The 24,237-nt window shown below is 36.1% G+C and overlaps 1 protein-coding gene across 2 annotated transcripts in view; it reads left to right on the forward strand.

Annotated features, from left to right (window-relative positions):
• GLRB (glycine receptor beta) overlaps positions 1–24,237 on the forward strand; it is a 60,353-nt gene that overhangs the window by 6,382 nt on the left and 29,734 nt on the right. Inside the window, exons 3-4 of one of the 2 annotated variants that reach the window (XM_066279733.1) lie at positions 13,310–13,416; positions 15,433–15,500. In XM_066279733.1, the coding sequence (XP_066135830.1) occupies positions 13,310–13,416; positions 15,433–15,500 (175 nt within the window). The remainder of the gene's footprint in view (positions 1–13,309; positions 13,417–15,432; positions 15,501–24,237) is intronic. The other variant, XM_066279742.1, reaches the window with a different exon arrangement.

Here is a 24,237-nt window from a genome sequence, read left to right on the forward strand (position 1 = left end):
CAGTTCCTTTACATCCTTGTCAGAACTTGATATTATCAGTAGTCATTTTAATTTTAGCCATCTGATGTGGGTATAACATATTACATTGTGATTTTAATTTGTACTTCCCTGATGATTAATGTTGCTGATCACTTCTTCATACGTATATTGGACTTTTAATTATAATTCTTTGCAAACTGCTCACTTTTTTCAAATGTTTGCCACTTTTTAAAAAACTTGTCTGTTTCCTTATTATTAATACGTAGAAGTTCTTTATACATTCTTGGGAGAATTTTTTTGTCCTATATATGTATAGGACAAAGAGATTCAGATCTCTTTCAATATTTTGTTAAGCATTACTTTCTTAATGTTTTTATATGAACTAAAGTACTTATTTTTAATGAATTTGAGTTTGATTTGAATTATTAATATTTTTAATGCTTTTGTGTTTTATTTAAGAAATATTTCTCTACTCTGGGTCATGAAGATAATTTGCTTTTTTTTTTCTAGACACAGTTACTTGATTTATGTTTCACATTTAGTTCTGTAAATCAATTTATTTTTTGTGTTTGATGCGCGATAGGGTCAAGACTAATTTTTAAAAGCAGCACATTGATTGAAAAGGCCATATTTTACTAAATTGCAATTGTGCCTTTATTGTAAACCAGTTGCTTGCTGCTCTAGTCTCTTACTGCTCACCATCTGTCATTAACACACTTCCTTATTTCTGTAGCAGAATGCCCACAAGTCCACTAGCTTTGTTCTTCAGTAGTGATCATTCTAGATCCTTTGCATTTCCATATGAATTTTAGAATCAGCTGCTTTATTGCATATACAGAGAAACAAAGTTCTGGGATTTTTATCAAAATATAATATAGTTCTGATAGCCTAAAAATAAGAAGCCAAAGTGAGAGGCTCCTTTGTTTATTTGAGGTCACAAAAATGCAATTTGGGGGCACAAATTCAGGCAGAAACCCAAATTGTGTCCAGATCACAGAGGAAAGACCTTTTTGTGAGCAAATGAAAAAATGATTACATGAATAGAGGAAAGAAATTTCCATTGGAGTTAACGAACTGAGTTACTTGTTAGCTATACATGACTGGTTACTGATTCTGTCTTCAGAAGGAATGTCCATAATCAACAGCACTCAGGATTAAGATGTCTGCTTTCCTGTTAGTTTTACAAATAATTGTTTTTAAGACAGTGTTGCCTTGGCCCAGTGTAAAGGTTATTTTGCCTAGTTCAAACGTTCTCAAGGTTCAAGGAGCAAGACTTGTAAGCAGTTACTCTGGAATGGCCACTCTAGCTCTATTTTAAAATGGCTCCACTTACGTCAATTTCTTATAGACTCAATTTTGTTTCTAATTTGTATTCAAACATTAAGTAAAAAAAGTTAACAAGCAAAACAATTACACAAAAAAAATAAGGCAAAGCAAACTAATTAGAAATCAAAATATTTACCATGACATTGGAATAACCATCTTTTATGCATATGGCTAGATTTGGGGTAATGGTTATTTAAAACTATATCAAACATAAACCATAGCACTGAGTAGTAGTATTTAAGGAATGGGAGGTAGGAACTTATTGATTCCCATCCTGTGGCCAATTACTCCATGAATCAGGGGTTGAGCTGCACCAGGGACAAGTGTTTTGTTTGCTGGTATTTTCCCGGAGTCTAAAGAAGTACCCGACTATGGTAGGTACTTATTAAATACTTGTTAAATAACTCGCTAAATATTTGTTGAATACTACATGTGCAGTATATTCAGAATGTGTAGTTTTTAAAGGGATAAATAGTTTCAACTCTTCAAAATTTACATTCAGGGAACAACACTCCCCAAAATGTTAACAAATAAAATACAAGTGATAGATGATATTAATCATGCCACAAATCATTTGGTAAGTACTGGATATGATATCATAATACCTTTACAAGTAAATTGCACAGTCACATTAATTTATTTTTGGTTGCCTGTAAGGTTGTGAATCGTTTGATGCAGTGCATTTCACCTTTATCTTCTAGGTGTTCATGTGAGAGCCCTCACATTTTGACATATGTACAAGGAAATTGTTCTAGATTGTTAGCTTGAAACTTTTAAGAAAGACACTGAAACTGTCTGACTCAGTTTTCCACTGGAGCATATGATCCTGCCTATACTGTTTTCTCCTTCTATTACTTTTCCTACTTACGAGGAAGCTGCCTCCCAACCCGCCCCTGTCTAAGGCTAATTTTTCACCCACCCGTTTAGATCTCAATGACTCTTACTTTGAGGGAAGTCTGAAATTGGGATTAATTTTTTCTCACTCAGCTGGATGGATCTTTTGTAATCCACTCAGGTTTTACCATATAGACTAAAGTAAAGAAAAATGCAGCATGTCTCTGAAACCCATATCTATCTTTAGTCACGGTTTTTTCTTTTCTAGAGTTTATACAATCAAACTTTTCTTTTTCTGCAGGGGGAGGGGAGTAAAAATAGATTTATTTTATTAAATTACGAAGTTGAAGTATTTAGGAGCTGTCTCCAAACACAATTTGTCCTGCTGGCGTTTACTTTTTATCTGTGCCAGATTCTCCATAGAAGAAAGCCAAGAAATTAAAATTTGTTTCCAAACAATAGCATAATAGCTATGCAAATAGTTCAAGGAAACAGCCATTTGGTTCAAGGGGGAAGAAAAACTCATTTAATTTTTTTTAAATTAAATTGAGCTATAACTCACTGTATATATACATTATGACTTTTTTGAGGGTTGTCATGGGACGTTGTTTTTAAAATTTTAAAACATAGTATGAATATTTATCAGATCTGCCCTCTTAACATTTTTAGTGTACATTACAGTGTTGTTTTCTGTAGGCATAATGGTATACAGCAGATCTTTAGAACTTACTCATTTTGTATAGCTAATTGTTACCTGTTAATTTGCAACTCCCTATGTCCTTTTCACACCAGCCAACCACCACTGTATTCTCTGCTTCTATGAGTTTCAGGCTATTTTGGATACCACATATAAGTAGGGTCATGCAATATTTTTGCTTCTGTGACTGATTTATTTTGCTTAGCATAATGTCCTCAGGGTTCACCTGTTGTTGTTTTTTTAGTGAGAGAAGGGGAGCTAGAGACAGACTCCCATATGTGCCCCAACTGGGATCCACCCATCAACCCCTGTCTGGGGCCTATGCTCTGCCCATCTGTGGTCATGCTTGGAACCAAGCTATTTTTAGCACCTGAGGTGGAGGCTCCACAGAGCCATTCTCAGTGTCTGGGGCCAATGTGTATGAACTACTTCAGCCATGGCTGCAGGAGAGGAAGAGAGAGAGAGAGGGAGAAGCGGAGAGGGAGGGGTGGAGAAGCAGATGGTTGCTTCTCCTATGTGCCCTGTCCAGGAATCAAACCCAGGACATCTACATGCCAGGCCAGTGCTCTACCACGGAGCCAACTGGCCAGGGCTAAGATTTCCTTTTTTTGAGAGTAAATATATTCTATTCCATTGTGTGTATATACCACATTCTTAAAATGGACATTTAGTTTGTTTCCACACATGGGTGGCTATTGTGTATTCGGTGACACTGGGCACGCAGATACAGAGAGGAACTGGGGTTGACAGCCCAACTGCTGTGCACGGAGGGGACAGGGCTAGAGCTATGGTGACCTCTGTTCATTTCAACAATTGCTGGGTTCTCTGTCATCGCCAGAGGACTGGTGTATACTGGGTGTCATCGTTGCTCCAAAGCAGGCGAGGAAGAACCCAGTCTCTAGGGTCGGATCTGGAAAAGCTGGGATGTGAGATGTGGGGTTATACTCTTCCTCCGCAGGGAGAAGCTGGGATCTGAGGATGTTCACCAGATACTGTCCTGCTCTGCTGTGCTGGGGGCAGAATGACTATGAGAGTGTGCCTCCCCTTTCCCCACGGGTGTCATTGCAGCTAAGTTTCTGACAAAGGGAATGCACCGGCGTTGCTATCGAATTGGTGTGTCAGTGGGGGCAAGGCGGGTCCAGAGCCTCTTCTTACATCTTGATGAAGTCACTCCTAGTCAAACTTTTCAATAGATGTACTTCCTCATTCCCTTCCTTTCCTATGACTCACTGTTCTGTCCACTCCCACCTGGCATCTGTCTCTTCCTCAGCCGAAAAACAGCTCTCCTTCTGGCTAAATCCCATGGACAGCTTTCAGTCTTCATCTCAACCTCTCTTTGACATTTGGTCCTGTTAACTAACCCTTCCATAAAATACTCTTTTCCTTTGAGTTCTGTTGGTAGAAACTTCTGGATTCTCTCCTTCTCCTCGGGCAGTTTATTCTTTGTCTTAATTGTTGGCTTATTGTTTCCTCCATCTGCTTATGTTTTAATTCCATGTCCTTGTCTCACTATAAATTCTCTTTTTTCGCAAGTGACTGTCTGACCACTGGAACCGTCTGAGATGCTTTTTAAATTCTGATGCCTGAGCCTCATCCCAAAGTAATTAACTTTGTAGCTTGGGAGGGGGTGCGCGTTTGCATCAGAAGTCTGCAGAGCTTCTTAGGTGAATTCAGTGCACAGCTGGAGCTGAGGATCACTAGACAAATTCATCTGAACCCACAGTTTTAAGTCTAATTTTTTATCAGAATAATCAACATTTGTGTTGCTTTTTAAATGCATAACCAGCATGTGGTACTGTGCACAGCACATAGTAAATGCTCAAGAACTTTGCTCAGTGAATTCAGTAACGACTAATGTAAAAGAGAAAAGTAGCACACTGGCATAAGCTTTCGTTCTTTAAGTAATCTTACTACGTAGTTGATGTTGTTGACTTAGTTCTCTCCAAGACAGACTGTGAGATGATTTACATGCAGAGAGTGATTGCTTTTAGAACAACAGCTATGCGGGTGAGGAAAGCAGATTCAAACATGGGAACAGCTCAGCTGCGTCTAAAGCATCAGTTGATACTCCAGAGGGTCACAAAGCTGGAATGCCTTTTCAGCATTGTCATTGTTTCTATTAGAAGAAAGGCACTCGGGTCCCTCGGTTTCCCATCTCAAAGTTTTGGGATGTGATTGCCCCCAGAAGAAGACACCTTCCCTGGACTGAAGGCTAGTCCAGAAGAGACCCAGCTCAGGCCCTAAGCTGACAGCATTCCTGGCAACAGCCGCAGCTCTGAAGGGACCGCCTGGGCGTGTGGCACCACACAGCTCACAACAGGTAGAGGCAGGTTGTCAACTGAATGGGATCTTAGCGACCTCCTCATTTCAACCTTTGATTTATAAGTGAGGCTCCTTGGGCTCAGAGAGGGCAGGTGATTGGCCCAATAGCATGTGGGGATCTTACAGTCTGTCTGAGGCTAGAACACCAACCAGCCTGTCAACTGTTAGGCAAGTGTTTCAATTATACCCACATGTAACTTTATTATGTGAGTTGGTGTGGGTTTATCTAATTACCATTCCTACTAGGCCAGAAGAGAGACATTTTATATTTTGTGCCATGCATGGAAAATTGAGAAAAGATAAGTACTATTCCAGCTGCAGTTAAAGCAGAGGTAGAGGTATGACTGTGGATTTTTATTTGCTGGGCCAGGGTGGAATACTAATTCTGCACAGTGTGGAAAGTAATTGCACAGTAAATGTTTGGCTTGGATTGAGGTTTAAATTTAATCCCTTATGACATGAGTTTTGTATCAAATTAAGAAACTAATGAGAAGCAGTGAGAATGTATAGAGTTTTACACTGTTGGCAAAACATACCATATAAGTAGAAGATACTTATAGTATTCATAGGACAAGTAATCTTACATGTGATATGACATTTAAAAAGACCAAAGCCTTTGATGAGATTTGGAAATTGCTGGTATCTAAAATCCAGCATCTTTCCAAATAGATGTTTCTACTTTGTAAAAAACATTTTCCTTTGAGCCATGGATGATGTAATTGCATAATTGAAGTTAGACAAGATTTTAAAATGTTTCTACAGGATCCAAAAGTTCCTTAAGCCTAACTGAAGAGAGCGGGGTAAATAAAATGAGTATTGTGGAACACTGTTCTTAATTATGATTCTTGGCTTGTAATAACATGACCAACTTTGCCACACACATACACATATACCAACAAACACATATTTTGAAAATAAAAACTAATTAAACTCAACTAATCAAGTAAAAGGTATCACTTGTTGTATTCATAAACTGTGTTTACAATTTAATTTGTAAAAACAATGGAAAAAATACAGAAGCTGTCAGGAGAGGTAATAAATTATACTATAGTTAGGAAAATAGAAAATAACCCATCAATCATCTGGATTCATAAATGGCTACTGACTTAGTTTGCTTCCTGAATAGAGGAAATGTTTGTCTTTATATGACTATTTATCTGTATGATTACATAGCAGAGTATTTTCAGTGCCGTAAAAATCTCTGTGCTCTGCCTGTTCATCTCCTCTTCCCCCTTCCAACCCCTGACAACTACTGATCTTTTTACTCTATCGTTTTGCATTTTCTAGGGTGTCATATAGTTAGAATCATATAGTATGTAGTCTTTTCAGATTGGCTTCTTTCACTTAGCATTATGTGTTTCTGTTTCACCATGTCTGTTCATGGCTTGATTCTCAATCCTTTTTTTACGCTGAATAATATTTCATTGTCCAGATGCACCAGTTTATTCATTCATCTCCTGAAGGACATCTTGGTTACTTCCAGGTTTTGGCAAATATAAATAAATCTGTTATAAACACTTGTGTGCAGGTTCTTTGTGTGAACATTGTTTTCATGTACTTTGGGTAAATACCAAGGAGCATGATTTCTGGATGAGATGGTACGAGTGTGTGTAGTTTTTTAAAGAAACTACCAAATGATCTTTCAAAGTGACTGTTTGAGAGAAATGTTTGCATTCCCACCAGCAATGAATGAAAGTTGCTGTTGCTCCTTATTCTCATTTGAGTTTGGTGTCAGTGCTCTGGATTTTGGTCATTCTAATAGGTGTGCAGTAGTAGATCTTTGTTCTTCGATTTGCGTTTTCCTGGAGACCTGTAATTTTTTTGGTGAGTGAGGGGTCTGTTAAGAACTTTGGCTGTTAATTTTTTTTCCTTAAATACACTTTTTATTTTAGAACAGTTTTAGATTAATAGAAAAATTGCCCAATGAGTACAAAATTTACAAATATCCTGTTTTTAGTTTCTTCTATTATTAAGGTCTTACATTAGTATGGTACATTTTTTACAGTTAAAGAACCAATACTGACACATTGTTATTAACTAAAGTCCATACTTTATTCTGATTTTCTTAGTTTTTACCTGATGTCCTCTTTCTGTTTCAGAATCCCATTCAGGATATTACATTACATTAGTCTTTATGTCTCCCTAGGCCCCCTCGGCCGTGCAGTTTCTCAGACTTTCCGTGTTTGTCATGACCGTGGCAGCTTTGAGGTGTGCTAGTCAGATATTTTGTAAAACATCACTCAGCTGGGACTGGTCTGATGTTTTTCTCATAATTAGAATGGGGTGTGTGTTTTGGGGAAGCATAGATCTCTATGGATTCATGAATTTTCTTTTATAGTTTAAAATATAACCCAATCCTCCTTTATTTCATTGCTCAGAGCGTTTCAGACTTGGCGATTGGGAGGGCTGCCAGTTGGCTTCTGTGCCCTTCCCCATATTCTTATCTTGTCATTTTAATTCCCCCCTCTGAGCCTTTTTTTTTTTTTTTACCAGATTACAAGATACCTGATTTTTTTTTTCTAAATCACCTCTTAGATAAAAATAGCAGCATTTGTTGCATGAAGGAGTTATTTTTTACTTGTGGGCACAGGTCCAGAAAACCTCAGCACTGCAAACTTTGCCTGTATTTTTCAGGGGAAACAGCTTTTATCAGATTCTTACAGGTGTCTGCCACCTAAAAAAATGGTGGAGCATCACAGCCTTAGAGTAAAAAGGAGAACTAATGCGAACCACACATTTTACACACCTTGCCGCTGCTTTGCTGTTTTGTGCTTGCTTTGTTCAGTTCACGTCCAGCAGAAAGCTTTGCGGGCCCCACGCCCAGTTCATTCGGGCTGGCATGTGCCATATGGCATTCGGGCCTGAGAAGGCCTTGGAGCATTGTTGTAGCAGGTATAACTCCTGGAAAAATGAAACAATCCCTTTGGGCTCAGATTCCTGGTCTGATGCAGGAGACTAAGACACTACCTACATACACACCAGTTCTGAAATGGAACTGTGCAGTGTGGGCCCTAAAGTGGCATGTAGAAATATGAACATTCTACAGTTGATGGAAAACTGAGCTTTTCCCTTTGGAAAGAAATTTCTCAATTTTTCCTTCAGCACTGGAAAACATTACATCATAGAGCTATACGGCCTGATACATTCCTTGAATAACTTTGCATATTAGTAATGATATCGGTTCAAGTTTAGGCAAGTGAACAAAGAGGACTGGTTGTAAAAAAGCTTTTGATATAAAATATTATTTTCTCTAGTCATTTGATCACATTGCCCAAGCAGAGTAAGTTATTTTCTTAAATTAATATCACATTTCCACGAAATAAGTCCTGTTTTGTAATAATATCATAATTGTTGATAGATTTCTTGAAATAAAACAAAATGGCACAGTCAGATGGATAAAACATTGGACTGAGCTTCTACAGACTCTAATAGTGAAAGACATCAAGTGTGTGATCTTGTTAAAATCACTTAACTCTTCTTACTCCTGCTTATTTTGTATAGATAATACTAGCCTCTTTTCAAATTATAAGATTATATCTAGTAAAGTGCAGATAGAGGGAAACATATTAATGCAAACTGTTTCAGTTTTTTGGAAGAAAGTGGCAGAGGTATCTAGGCTCTTTAAATGGTTTTTAATATGTCGAGATGACTTTAAAATTATTTTAGTATTGACTATGCTAAAAATACAGTTTTTAAAGTTGAGAAATCCCTAAATTTATGCATGTGACTATCAACAACATAGGATTTCACTTAAATTTTCAGACATCTCTGAAATGCTAACAGAAAGAAAGAACTGTTAATTAAATATTTGTGTCAGATCACTTGCATCAGAGACATGAAAATAGATATTGACACAAATGAGAATAAAAGTGGCTATAGCATATCTGATATAGTCCCTTCTGTTTCCAGAGATTTTTTGTCAACCAACATTGAATATTTGTTGTTAATAAATAAGATTTTAGCCTGACCAGGTGGTGGTATAGTGGATAGAGCATTGGCCTGGGATGCAGAGGACACGGGTTCAAAACCCCAAGGTTGCTGGCTTGGGAACAGGCTCATCCAGCTTGAGCACGGGATCATTCGGCTTGAGTGTAGGCTCACCAGCTTGAGCATGGGATCATAGACATGACCCCACGATCACTGGCCTAAGACAAAAAGTTGCTGACTTGAGCTCAAGGAACCTGCCTTGAGCAAGGGATCACTGGCTTAGCTGTAGTCCCCTGGGTCAAGGCACATATGAAAAAGCAATCAATGAACAACTAAGGTGCTGCAACAAAGTATTAATGCTTCCCATCTCTCTCTCTTCCTTTCTGTCTGACCCTATCTGTCCCTCTTTCTGTCTCTCTGTCTGTCTCTGTCTTTCTTCCTAAAAAAATAAAAATAAAATAAATAAGATTTTATGTTTTGGATTTGGGGAAAATACAAGCCTTTGGAGATGGCTAGAGGGAAGATTCACACTGATAAATTAGAAAAAGGGCAGATTAAGATCTTTCAGGACTAATGATTTTAGAAATGTGTAAGACTAATAGAATTTAAGGTGTAATAACATATAGATTATTGTCCTAAAGCAATATCAAGCAATGTATGAATAGATGGTCATAAGAAGATTGATCTTTCATTTCAATTATGGCAGGCTTAGTATCAAATGATAAATAAGGTTTTATTCTTGACTCTACCATCTTAAAAAAATTCTCTTAACCTTACTGTGTCTTCATTTTCACATACACCGTGTCCTCTATTGCTCCATTTCCTCACATACTGCTCACTTTTCTGCCAATCTGGCTTTACTCTTCCACTTCACTACAAAACAGATCTCTGTGGGGCTAATATCTCTCCTATTTAACCAAGAAAGTATTTGGGATTAAGAAATTAAAGAATGTAATGAACAAGATGGTTGATTCTCCAATACCCATTTTATACCAAACTATTATCTGAGCCAGTTGTGATTACTTCTTCCTCCTCGCCAGTGATTGGTTTAGCAATGTCTAATGGTGGAAAGCTCCTGAGGAAAAAACATAAAGCTTTCTTCTAAGAGGACACCCCAGGAAGAAATGCTCTTCTTTATCTGGAAATGATGAGTATAATATCTACCGCTATTGCACACACAGCTGTCATGAGGCTGAAGTCTTCTTAAAGAGCTGGCAGATGGAAAGTGCTTTAACCAATGTGAATATGATACTATATAAGCTGTACAGGAGATTACAAAAATGTAGAAGCCATAAGTCCCTCAAGAATCATACAGTCTGCATCCAATCTTGTTGGTAGTATACATGTAGATAAGAGAAGAAGCTACAAAATAATTGCTAATATACATTTACCAGTTTGTTTTCACTAGAGTAAGGTAGGATGATAGAGGCAAGCTTTTAAAAATTCAGTCTTGAAGGACAAGTTGGATTTACATGAGGACAGTAAGGAGTGCAATTTATACTATTCCAGAAAGGGGGATTTATTCTGAGCCATTGAATGGAGGCAGGACAAAGTTCAGTAGTGAGTTAGAACAGTCAGAAAATAAGTTCGATTGACACAGCTTACAGTTTACAGCTGGGTCTGTTAAATAAACTGGAAATAGGCAGATTAACAGGAGGAAGGGTATGCAAACCTTAATTTTTAATATTACATGCACAGGGGCATCACGGCAAAGAAAATGAATACCTAAAAAAGTAGAGCAGTTTGAGAGCTTATATATCATCTTCACAGAGGGAAGAGATCAGGATGTATACCACTTAAGGAAGAATAAATGATTTTTAGGAAAGCTGAATGGACTATTAGAAAAATAGATGAGAAATATGGTAATTTATGAAAAAGTTTGCGTGGCATGGTTTCCACTTCTAGTCTCCTCTCCTGTGATAAAAGCCAGTCTTTCCTAGTTGATGAAACTCCTGGGGAGTGGATTTATGACGACTGAGTTCCTTTTGGAGGATCTGTGTTTAGGCAGATAAGGGGAGTTCAGAGAAAGCCTCTCCCTGTGTGTGCTGTTTTTCAAGTGCCTTTAGTTCAAAACAATCCTTACACTAAAGAGATATATTGTAGGTTGGCATATTCTATCACCTTCCACAGCTGGAAGAAAAAAATCAGGCTGGAAGGTTCTCTAATACAAAAACTAGTGTTGTCTTTCTGTTGTCTGGTCCTTTTATTGCTTAGAAGGAAGATACTTTGTGAGAGATTTTATATCAAGAACAATAATAGCATTCTTTAATTAAATCACTACAGGTGTATTTTGTCATTAATCAATTCTGTTCTCATCCCATGAATGACAAACCTTGTAAATGGGTCTGAATTCTAATTTTCACCCTAATATTTAATTTTCCCACATATCCTCATTCTCTTTAGAGTTTTCTATCTTTGATAAAGGATGACAGTTGACTTGGAGGAAGTTCCAATTTTACCTACAATGAAATGAAACCTTGTTACCAGTTCCAACTCTTTGCAACAGTTGGATTGGAGCTGATAAAACCATGAGAAAGAATTTTAAAATACTATGTAATCCCCTGAAATTTAGGGAGGTTTAACTAATTGATTTTCATTCTTTCTTTAATATTTTGGAGTCTGATGTCTACTTGAAAAATGTTGTATCAATTCATATTATTTTTAAATTTTTCATAAATTTCATAATCTTGGTTATATCCCACCTTTAGCAATTATATCTTGTCATCAGGTTGTATGATAATTAACTCAGGATGGAATTGCCTGATAACTAAAAGCTGGGAATTAAAACAAAGCTATGGCTGACACATCTAAGTTCAATTCATATAAATTAATATGACTTAAGAAGTTGATACTTTAACCATAGCAGTACAGAATGGACAATGCTTAATGCTCAAAATATAGCTTTAATCTGCCTTGTGATTCTCATGGGTTGTTGTTTGTATTGGAAAAATGATTATATAAGACTTCCTGGGTGGTAAAACAAACCCCTAAAATAATAAACATTTTCCATTAGCTTCCAAGGAAGTGTTTGTGTTTTTAAGTATTCTTAAGCAACTATCAATTTAGTCAAGATTCATTGTTCAAGTTAATTGAAATAGAAAAATGTGGCAGTTTTTCCTTTGTGAAAGTTGGGAGCAAACACATATATAATGAAAAGAGATAGTTGTATCTTATAGCTCTGTATTTTCTCTGTTTAACTGATCTGGTACCAGAGAAACTTCTTTTACCAATTTCCGCTGTCAACCTTAAAAATAAAAATAGTGTTATTTTCCCAGCAGTTTAGTTTATTCAGGAATAGCAGACAACTGCAAAAGCTACAGCAAACCATAGGCAAGTCCAAAGAGACAAAAGGAAGGTTAGATTTAATTAGATTTTAGGAGGAAATTGGGGAGGGTTGTTCATAAGAGAACAGAATTCACGATTGTGGTGGTGTTGCATAGGCTGCAGTGTGTTGCTGCTGGGGCAGGGAGAGAGCCCCTTCCCTTTACTTAAAAGGAAGGAGATAAAATTTCTATGTGAAAAATGTCCTCCCTTGCTGAAATAACTATCTTCCTTTTCCTGGTTGGTTTCATGGGCTGCAAGTGGTACTTGCATGAGAGCTCCCCCTACAGGGCTTCTCAACTCCATTTTAAATGAGGTTTCCTTGAGTAGTATATTTATTTTTACACCTCCTCCAACATATTTAACTCATTGAGAATATTCACTGTGTATTTCTGGGGCAATACCATTTTATAAATGTCAGCATGATAGGTTTTTTAATTCTTAGACTATCTCTCTGGCCATCTTATCTTACACTATTCACATACTCCTTTGCTTAGGCTAAAGGTTACTATTATACTACATTATTCAAAAACTGTTTGTTTTGTTGCTGTTATCACATTGTCTGCACGCCCTCTGTGCTGGCCTAGATTTAGATTGCAGATTGCTGCAGGACAAGTAAAATGTCTGCTTAATTTTATTTAAAAGTAAGTTGGAGTACTTAGGACAGTACTCGTTTATTTGGTAAAATTATGTGCTAAAATACTTTTCATTGGTTTTTAATTCTTATGACACATATACTTGGAGTTGCTGACAATGTCTACAACTTTTCATTTGGAAACACCTTGCTATAATTGTAGGTTTGTCTCAAAAAGCAAAGTCTTTTCTCCAGTGAAAATTACGCTCATGTTGCTTGCCATTTCTAAATACGTACCAGGATTTTTTGTTGTTTCTTTTCTCTTATAGCCAGCAGTCAGCAGAGGACCTTGCCCGAGTTCCTGCCAACTCCACTAGCAATATTTTGAATAGGCTACTGGTTAGTTATGATCCTAGGATAAGACCAAATTTTAAAGGTTTGTTTTTCTTTCCTCCAAATATCTTCAATCTTTGCAGTTTAAAAAAGTAATTTTATTGATATAAAGTTAGTTATTTATGATATTCAGAACAATAAGATTTCACACTGATATGTAACTGTACTGTAATGTACTTAGATTCAGAGCAATTTAATGACAAAAATGTTCAAAGATAAGCAAAATAGTAATTTTGAGATTCTCAGTGTTAAAAAAAAGGGTACATTGTGGATTAATAAGCTAACCTCAGTAATAGTTTTTCTGAGTACTTAGTGATTTAAAATTTAGGCTCTGGATATAGAGCTGCCTTTCATTCATTGACACCAAAGTTATAGTTTTTAGGAAAGTGGTCACATACTCATTTAGGGAGAGAGAACAATTCTGATCTGTATTTAGATTTTTTTCTGCCCTGGCTAGTTGGCTCAGTGATAAACCGTCAGCCCAGCATATGGAAGTCCCAGGTTTGATTCCCAGTCAAGGCACATAGGAGAAGCAACCATCTGCTTCTCCACTCCTTTCTCCCTCCTCTTTCTTCTCCTCCCACAGCCATGGCTTGAACGGTTCGAGCAGAGTTGGCCTGAGCGTGAGGATGGCTCCATGGCCTCACCTCAGGCAGTAAAATAGTTCTGTTGCCAAGCAATGGAGCAAGTGGTCCAGAAGGGCAGAGCATCACCTGGTAGGGGGCTTGCCGGGTGGATCCTGATCAGGGTGCATGCAGGAGTCTGTCTCTGCCTCCCTGCCTCTCATTTAATTTTTTTTAAAAAATCTTTTTTACTTTTTCTAGTCTTTCACGTTAATAAAAAGAAATTTCCTCTACTCTTGGCTGAAAATAATAATGGCCATATGATTTTTTAAAAACATGTTAACTTGTGTGAATAAAAGCAACTGTATTTTTTAACATTGATGGATTTTACCCCAACAAAATACTACCTTTTGTCACACTTTTCAAGAACAAAATCCATAGTTGCTATGAAAGTCATGAAAAGATTGTATAGTTGAGCCAACTATTTTTTTTCTTGTTTTCTGTTTTGTCCTCTTGATGAGTTAGGAAAAAGCTATATGAAAAAATCTCCTTTGGAAAACTGTAATCCTGAAGACAGGTATTAATGTAGATCAGATTAACATTATAAAGCTTCATTTTTTTCCCCCTCACAGAAAAAAAAAAAGTCTGCAGCTGCTCCTAGACAACTGAAGTTATACAACCATGTTGTAAAAACAGGGATTTTTGTTCATTACCAGAACCTATTCAGTTACTTTCAACAACAGCCCTGGTCTGGATTGTCACATGTCTACTATATATTGATTCACCACCTGTTTTTCATCAGTCAGTGGTTATGTGGCTGAAAGGCTAAATTCACATTTTCCCTTTGTTAGCCCAACCAGCAGCCCACAATGAGTAAAGAAAGAAAAAAAAAAGCAAGAAAGAAATTTGCAACATTATACCTTAGTTCTCACTCCATGAACTTTCAAATTATTTTCCAAAAGGTCAGGCAAAAATCTTTATAATGACTCTGTTATATGTCTGATTAACTTTGCATTTGCATGAATTAGAAATAAAAATATAGTCATCATAAGTACCATTTATTGAATATTGCTTTACCTATTCAAGTAAGAATTTCATATATTTATAAAAATTCATAAAGTTAAATCGTATTTTTAAATGGTTTATAAAGAATAATTTACATTTTCTTAAAGTTAATGCATTAACCCAATTAAAATTTTTTGAAAGATAAATATATGTATTTTCTCAGTCTTTACAATTTAACAGATAAATATTTCTGGAAAAAAATGACTTTATAAAATACAACTTAACCTGCTTTTTACTTGTGTTATGATCCCTATTTGGAAAAATGAGTTAATAGTAATTGTGAAGTAGGTACACTAAAACCATTGACTTATAATTTTACAATTCATGTGGATCGGGAAAAATATAAGAATCAAAGGCATAAACCATGAAATATAATAATTCTGACCAAGTTTTTGACAGCTACTAACTATATCCTTAATTTTTATTCACAGGCATTCCTGTTGATGTAGTAGTCAACATTTTTATCAACAGTTTTGGATCCATTCAAGAGACGACCATGGTAAAATTTCAATGAATTTAATATCTTGAATTTATCAAAATTTAGAGCACAGCATGGTGAAAGTAATATTAAAACTTAAAAATATTAATTAACTCTAGGGAAAAGTTTATACTCTTTCCTGGTATAAAATAATTAGATTCCAGAGTTTTAAGTTAGTGATTTCAGTGCCTATTTAAGTTTGTAATTCAAATTTAGCCTTAATACTGCATTAAAACTTACAGACTTAGAAAAATTACTGTATTCACTCTGAACAATTAATTGGGTACCACCTGGGAAAAGAATGTATGCAATTAAAATTCTGAGGCAACATTTCCCCCCAGTATGTTTATGTATGAGCATTCAAACTGTTTGAGTGTTGTCAGGTTCTTTTCCCTTCCAGTTCCCTGAGGAGAATGTTTGTTTTCACTGCTGTACTAATTTTGTGATGTGTGCAGCAGAGAATTGTAAAAAGCAAAATCAATTTTCATAAAATATGGCCATGGAGCTCTCTGAAAAGATTATGTAACTGGGGGAAAGAGCAAGGAAAGGCAAAGGGGGAGTGGGAGAGAGGGGCAGGCAGGTCCTCTCTTGAAGGAACAGAAAAGACAGGCTTTAGAAAGGGGCTGCTCTCCATGATGAGTTGCGCTTTAGGGAAAGGATAGCTACACAGTATGCTTAGATTTCCTGAGAGGTGATGGATATAATTACCCCTCAGCTTCTTGAAAAACATTCTGTAAAGTCTACTTGATTTTTGATGTTTTAGAATATAGGTTTATGCCTTTTTAAAAAAACACATCTGAAATGACACTTTAGGTGGGAGAAAGAAGACCCAGGGTTTTGAGATAGTTATAAACACACACACACACACACATACACACACACACACACACACACACATTTTTTGCAAGAGAGAGAGAGACAGACAGACAAGAAGGGAGAGAGATGAGAAGTCATAGTTACAGCGTCTTAGTTGCTCATTGATTGCTTTTTCATGTGTACCGTGACAGTGGGGGTGGGGATTCCAGCTGAGACAGTGACCCCTTGCTCAAGGCAGCAACCTTGGGCTTAAGCCAGTGACCATGGGCTTTGATCCAGTGACCTTGGAGTCACATCTATGATCCCACACTCAAGCCAGATGAATCCACACTCAAGCCGGAGTTCTCAGGGTTTCGAACTGGGTCCTCAGCATCCCACACTGACTCTCTATCAACTGAGCCACCATCTGGTTAAACAGATATAGTTATATATTTTTCTTAAGTACTAATATAAGGCGTGGATTGAAAGTCTAGTATAATAATAGGAGCGCAATATACTTATTGAAAGAACATCTCAGACTAGAGGCAGAATGATTGAAACTATTTCTTCCTTTATAGTTCCTTCACCTGTAGCAACATAGTGCATTACAAAAGTAATTGTATATTGCATTTAAATTATAAAGCTTATTTTTATCTCTAATTGTGATGAGAATGCTATTTCTTTATTTTTATAAAAGCATGTATGTAGCCCCTCAATAATTGATTTTCTTAGACAATGTCTTAGACAATGTATAAATATTTTTAGAGAATTATTTAAAAGAAGATTTTGGAATCAAGTAGTGACATTTTGGTTCACCTAAATGACATAGACACACAGTACAGCTCAGTAGAAGACAGCTCTATATAACTATACATCATACAGGAGACAAGTATAGCATTCACTGATTGAAAATATGATTTGTCAATCAAAGTACTTAATTCTATAAGAGAAAGAGGTGTCATCTTCTCATGGCAAAACTTTTAGAGGAGTTATTTGGTCTCTATTCTCTGTACCCTTTTTTATCTTTCATGGCACCACTCTACTTATCCTGAAACACCACTATCAAGATATTACAGCCTGCAGGAAACATTCTGACTCTATTTTGCATTTGAAGACAACTAATGCAAGGATATTTTTCTTGTTTGCATAAAGGCTACACATGTGTCATATATTAGTACATGTCATTAATGTATTTACTATTTAAAAAATATTGAGTGCCTTCCAAGTATCAGACACGTAAACTTCTCTAGGTCCCAACAGTAGTTACTTGAGTATATTAAGTTGAAAACACCCAGGAGAAAAGGATGTTAGAAAAGAGACAAACTTTTTTACAGATTATCTGAAGATTATAATCAACTATTTTATATTTTCTAGCAAATTTTGTTCCCCTGCACAGACTCACCACACAGCTAGCCCAAAGTATTCATTGCTGGGACCAGATTCAACCTATTCCTTTATGGAATCCTTGGCCTACCGTTTGTCTCAAATCTCTACCTATCTTCTAATTAGAGCCTTTAATGGCTACTCTGACTCACTTTGTGCCCTTTTTTCAGTTCAGGTATTTCATTTCTATCACTTATTTGTTAATTAAACCTGATAGCTTTTTTTTGTGTGTGTATTCTTTCCCTTCTCTGATGGACTATACAGCTTTTAAAGTCAAGAATAATGTATTCTACTTCTTCATTTTCCATAAGATACAGATGACAGTAGATGCTCAGTAAAGAGCGGACATATAAATAAATAATTTCTTATACTAGCTAATATTGATTGAAAAGAAGGACAAATAAATTCTGCTATATGCTGAACACCAAGTGAGTTCAAGTAGCCATAAAACAATTGGCAAAAAAAAAAAATTAAACAAAAGATCCATGTTGAACATTTGTTTGGTTAAATAACAGCCTGAATAATGTTACTATTGTAGAGTGATAATTTTGGAAATTTTAGAGACATTTATTCAGCACACAAAATTATTTGCATTTGCTATTTATTTTGCTGATATAATCTAGATCAGGGGTAGTCAACCTTTTTATACTTACTGCCCACTTTTGTATCTCTGTTAATAGTAAAATTTTCTAAGTGCCCACCAGTTCTACAGTAATGGTCATTTATAAAGTAGGGAAGTAACTTTACTTTATAAAATTTATAAAGCAGAGTTATAGCAAGTTAAAGCATATAATAATAATTACTTACCAAGTACTTTATGTCAGATTTTCGCTAAGTTTGACAGAGTAAATCTTTATAAAACAACTTACTATAGTTAAATCTATCTTTTTATTTATACTTTGGTTGCTCTGCTACCGCGCACCATGAAAGCTGGAACACCCACTAGTGGGAGGTATGGACCAGGTTGACTACCACTGGTCTAGATGAAAACTAATCTGCCCCATGTGTCCAGGCCAGTGTGTCTATTTTGTTCATCAGTTTATTTTGTTCATTAGATTCCACATATAATTGAGATCAACAGACTGACAGCTGTCAGAAGGACATGGCATGGGGGCACTGGAAAAAAGAAGGTGAAGGCATTAGCTAAAAAACATATGTACATAAAACATAGACAAAGACAGCCTGACCAGGCAGTGGTGCACTGGATAGAGTGTCAGACTGAGATGGGGAGGACCCAAGTTTGAAACCCCAAGGTCCCCCGCTTGAGCCCTGGCTTGAGCACAGGCTCACCCGGCTTGAGCACAGTGTCACTGGCTTGAGTGTGGCATCATAAACATGACCCCATGGTTGCTGGCTTAAAACCCAAGGTCGCTGGCCTGAGCCCAAGTTCTCTGGCTTGAGCAAGGGGTCACTCAGTCTGCTGTAGCCCCTCGATCAAGGCACATATGAGAAATCAATCAATGAACAACTAAGGAGCTGCAATGATACTCCTCATCTCTCTCCCTTCATGTTTGTCTGTCCCTATCTGTCCTTCTCTCTGACTCTTTGTCTGTCTGTCAAAAAACAAAAACAAAAACATAGACACAGACAGCAGTGCAGTGATAACCAGAAGAAAAGGAGGGTGGGGCTAGGTGGAGGTGGTCAAGGAGGGAGGGGAATGGGAATGGAAAACAACTTTGTTTGTGGTGACGGATGCATGATGCAGTGTATAGATGATGTTTTATTGAGTTGTACACCTGAAACCTGAATGATTTTTCAAACCAGTATCGCCTCAATAAATTCATTGAAAAAAGAACAAAAATAATCAATCTGCCTTCTAATTTGTGTTGAATAGGAACCACGCTAATCAAAATAGACTTACTTTACCATAATTATTATTTTTTTTGCTTTTAGCAATGTTTACTTCATACAACATTAAAAAACAAAGTTTTATAGACATCTTTAAAGCTATCATTTTATGGATTTGCTCAATATTTTAATAAACACATGGCCTGACACGTGTTGCTTAATAGTAGTTAGGAGAGCACAAGGTATTAAACATATATAGATAAAGAGAGAGAGATAACATTATGATTTCTTCTAAGGAGAAAAAAATTGGATCTAGGCTAAAACTTCTTCATTACCTATTACAAACACTTGTCAATCGAGATGGCTTAGGAGGGTAACTGAAAGGGTATACATGTATGGATAAGCGTTATATTATAAGGGATATCTTGTTTTCCCTCTTCTATTCACTTAGGGTGAGCTTACTTATTTTTTTTACAGATTTATTGAGGTATAATTGACAAATAAAGTGGTAAGATATTTGAAGTTTACATGATGATTTGATGTACATCTACATTGTGAAAGGATCCTTCTCCCCATCAAGTCAAAGTCAACACATTCATCATCTCACATACATAGATGCACACACACACATATAATATATGTATTATATATACACTTGGAAACTATTCTACTCTTTCAGCAAATTTCAATTTTACAATATAGTGTTGTCAACATTAGATCCTCAGATCTTATTCATTTTATAACATAGTTTGTACATTCTATCCGGCTTTCCATATTGCACACATACATCCCTAAGTCCCTGACAGCCACTTTCTACTCTGTTTCTATGAATTTTATTCCCCCTCTCTTTTTAAGATTCTACATATAAGTGGTACTATGAAGGTTTTGTCTTCCTCTGTCTGGCTTTTTTACTCAGCATAATGTCCTCCAGATTCATCCATGTTGTTGCAAGTGATAGAATTACCTTCTTTTTTAAGATCAAATAATATTTCAGTGTGTGTGTGTGTGTGTGTGTGTGTGTATACACATATCACATTTTCTTGATCTGTTCATCTGTTGATAGACACTTGGATTGTTTCCATATTTTGGCTATTGAACGTAATACTGCAATGAACATGGGAATACAGATATCTCTGCTAGATAATATTTTTTCCTTTGTATATATAGTTAGAGGTAGGATTGCTGGACCATATGGTACTTCTCCTTTTAGTTTCTTGTGGAACCTCCATATTGTTTTGCATAGTGTTCATACCAGCTAATATTCCCACCAACAGGATATGATGGTTCCATTTTCTTCACATTCTTGCCCACATTTGCTTTATCTAGTTTTTTTGTATAATAACCAGAGGGTTTTGAACTGGCAACCTCAGCATTCCAGGTTGACGCTTGATCCACTGCGCCACCACAGGTCAGGCTATACAGTTGCAGTTTTAGTTTTTAATAACCCCCTAGAAATATCTCTCTATAAAGATCTGCTAAAATAAAGGAAGTCCTAAAATTTGTAAAGCTTTAATATTGCCCAGCACTTTTCTCTCCAGTTCAAACCTTCTTACCTCAACTGGCAGTTGCTTATTCCAGAAAGCAAAATACAAAATGCTAGACTCATAGTTTGGGGATGGTATAACATGAATAGCTGAAAGTCGGGGAGCCAACAGGCCTAGGGCAGTCTCTGAAAAGAGGAAACAATTTGTTCCTCCATTGTTTAAGGTTGATTACCAAACAAAGAAACAATCAAGGTAGTAAGCATTAGCATTGTTATCTGAAATACTAAAATTTTGAACACTTCTACTTGATAAAACATTCATTCCCACTTATTATTTTAATTCAAATGCTAACTAATGCTGGCTAAACTAAAAGTAATTTTACATTTTTGCACGAACCATATTGTATAGTGGAGGAAAACTGTCAGCCGTATTTATATTCCATAAGCTCTTTCACAGCTCTGTGGTTACATGTGCCTTCAGCTTTTAATCATATTATTTTAGAGCTCTATAGTTTTTATTTCTCTTATCTTTGATTCCTTTGCATTTCACCACTTTACATGTTTAAAGCATTATATTAATACTGTAAGTGATATTTATTGACAATAATAGCATCACCAAAATTGTCAAATAAATATAATCATCTCAATTTAAAGTTGCTAGAACAGACATTTCTAATTTTAACAATACACATGTTACTACTTGTGACTGAATTTAAGACATTCAAAAAAGTAAGAAGAATAGAAAAAATATTCCAAAAATCTATATGGAACCACAAAAGACCTTGAATAGCCTCAGCAATCTTGAGAAAAAAAAAAGTTGGAAGTATCATGCTACTTGATATCAAACTATACTACAAGGCTATAGTGATTAAAACAGTGTGGTATTGGCATAAAAACAGGCATAATGAAAAAAAAAGGCATAATGATTAATGGCACAGAATACAGAGCTCAGAAATAAAAGTATGCCTTTATGGTCAATTAATATTTGAGAAATATTGCAAGAACATTTTATGGAGTATAGATGATCTACTCAATAAATAGTGTTGGAAAAATTGGACAGATACATGCAAACAATGAAACTCTTACACTATACACAAGAATAAACTCAAAATGAATTAAATGTAAGTTATGAAATTATAAAAAGTCTAGAAAAGCCTGACCTGTGGTGGTGCAGTGGGTAAAGCGTCAACCTGGAAACGCTGAGGTTGCCGGTTCAAAGCCCTGGGCTTGCCTGGTCAAGGCACATATGGGAGTTGATGCTTCCAGCTCCTCTCCATTTCTCTCTCTCTGTCTCTCTCTCCTCTCTAAAAGTGAATAATAAAAAATAAAAAAATAAAAAAAAATAAAAAAAAAAATCCTAGAAAAAATATAGGTAAGTCAAATCTGATTTTTCATTGCAATATTTTTTTCTGATATAACTCCTCAGGCAATAAACAAATGGGACTATATCAAACTACTAAGCTTTTGTGCAGCAAAAGAAACAATGAGCAAAATGAAAAGACAACCTACTGAATGGAAAAATGTATTTGCGTATGATATCTCTAATAAGGGGTTAATTTCAAAATTTTTACATAGAACTTATATAATCCAACACCAAGAAAAAAAATTACAATATAGACAAAGGACTTGAATAGACAATTTTCCAAAAGGAACATACAGATGACCATTATACATATATGAAAAAATGCTCAACGTCACTAATCATCAGAGAAATACAAATTGAAACTACAATGAGATATCACCTCCCACTTGTCAGAATGGCTATCATCAATAAATCAACAAACAACAAATGAGGATGTGGAGAAAAGGGAAGCCTTATGCACTCTTGATGAGAATGCAGATTGGTGCAGCCAATGTGGAAAACCATATAGAAATTCCTCAAAAAATTAAAAATGGAGCTGCCTTATGACTCACTGATTCTACTTCTGGAAATGAATCAGAAGAAATTTAGAACACTAATTTGAAAGAATATATGCACCCCCTATGTTCATTGCAGCATTACTTACAATAGCTAAGATTTGGAAGCAGTCTAAGTGCTCATCAGTAGATGAGTGGATCAAAAGGCTCTGGTACATTTACACAATGGGATACTATTCAGCCATAAAAGAGGAAGTCTTATTTTTTGCAACAGCGTGGATGGACCCAGAGATTATTATGTTAAGTTAAATAAGCTAGTCAGAGAAAGACAAGTACCATATGATTTCGCTTGTATGCAGAATTCAATAAACTAAACAAAGAACATAGAAACAGACACATAGATACATAGAACAGACTGACAGCTGTCAGAAGGAACAGGGGTTGGGAAGCTGGGTGAATCAAGTGGAGGGATTGAGAAAAAAAGTAGACACAGACAACAGCATGGTGACTGCCAGAAGAAAAGGGGTGTTGGGAAGGAAGGCATAAATGGTGGTGGAAAGGGACTGGACTCCAGGTGGTGAGTGAACAATATGGCACGCAGATGCTGTGCTATAGAGGCGTACACTTGAAACCTGTATGGTTTTATTAATCAGTATCACCCAAATATATTTAATTTTTATAAAAGCAGTAAAAAGAATGATTTGTTAGAGATTAGGTGGCATCTGCTCTCTAGTTATATTTATAATATTCAATATTTGTTGATTTTTTTCATTCAATTCTTACCTCTAGCATAAATCAGTAAGATTTTTTTTTATAATTGAAAATGTGAACTATTGTACTTGAGGGGGGAAATGGGTAATATGGTTCATTGGTCTATACCCAGGCACTTTACCTCACCAGAAATAATAAGAGCTCTTTCATGGAAGTAAAAGCTTATTTATATAATCCATTTTCCTGCTTTGGTTTAGGCATGCTTTGTAATTATATTAAATTATTATTGCACTACAACTCATGATTCTGTCAGACTTTCTGTGCCTATCTGCTTCGTTACCTTTTTGTTTGTTTTAATAATAGACTTCAACTTTTTTTGAGCAACACAGTTGTGCCTGTCAAGAAAGAATGCTCATATTTGGGATCAACTAAAAGAACTTAATTCTCATTCTTGACCAATACTCATCTTTGATGTTTTAAAAACAATTTTACTTTCTATATTTTCTTCTATATAGAGATTTAAGTTTCTTTCTTTAAACCTTAGTTTTTTAAGCCCTGGCAAGTTGGCTCAGTGTTAGAGTGTTGGCTCAGTGTGTGGAAGTCCCAGGTTCAATTCCTGGCAAGGGCACACAGGAGAAGCACCCATCTATTTCTCTACCCCTCCCCCTCTCCTTTCTCTCTGTCTTTCTCTTCCCCTTCCACAGCCAAGGCTCCATTGGAGCAAAGTTGGCCTAGGCATTG

Source organism: Saccopteryx bilineata, chromosome 1 (genome assembly GCF_036850765.1).
Source record: "Saccopteryx bilineata isolate mSacBil1 chromosome 1, mSacBil1_pri_phased_curated, whole genome shotgun sequence".
In the NCBI taxonomy this organism is placed as follows: domain Eukaryota; kingdom Metazoa; phylum Chordata; class Mammalia; order Chiroptera; family Emballonuridae; genus Saccopteryx; species Saccopteryx bilineata.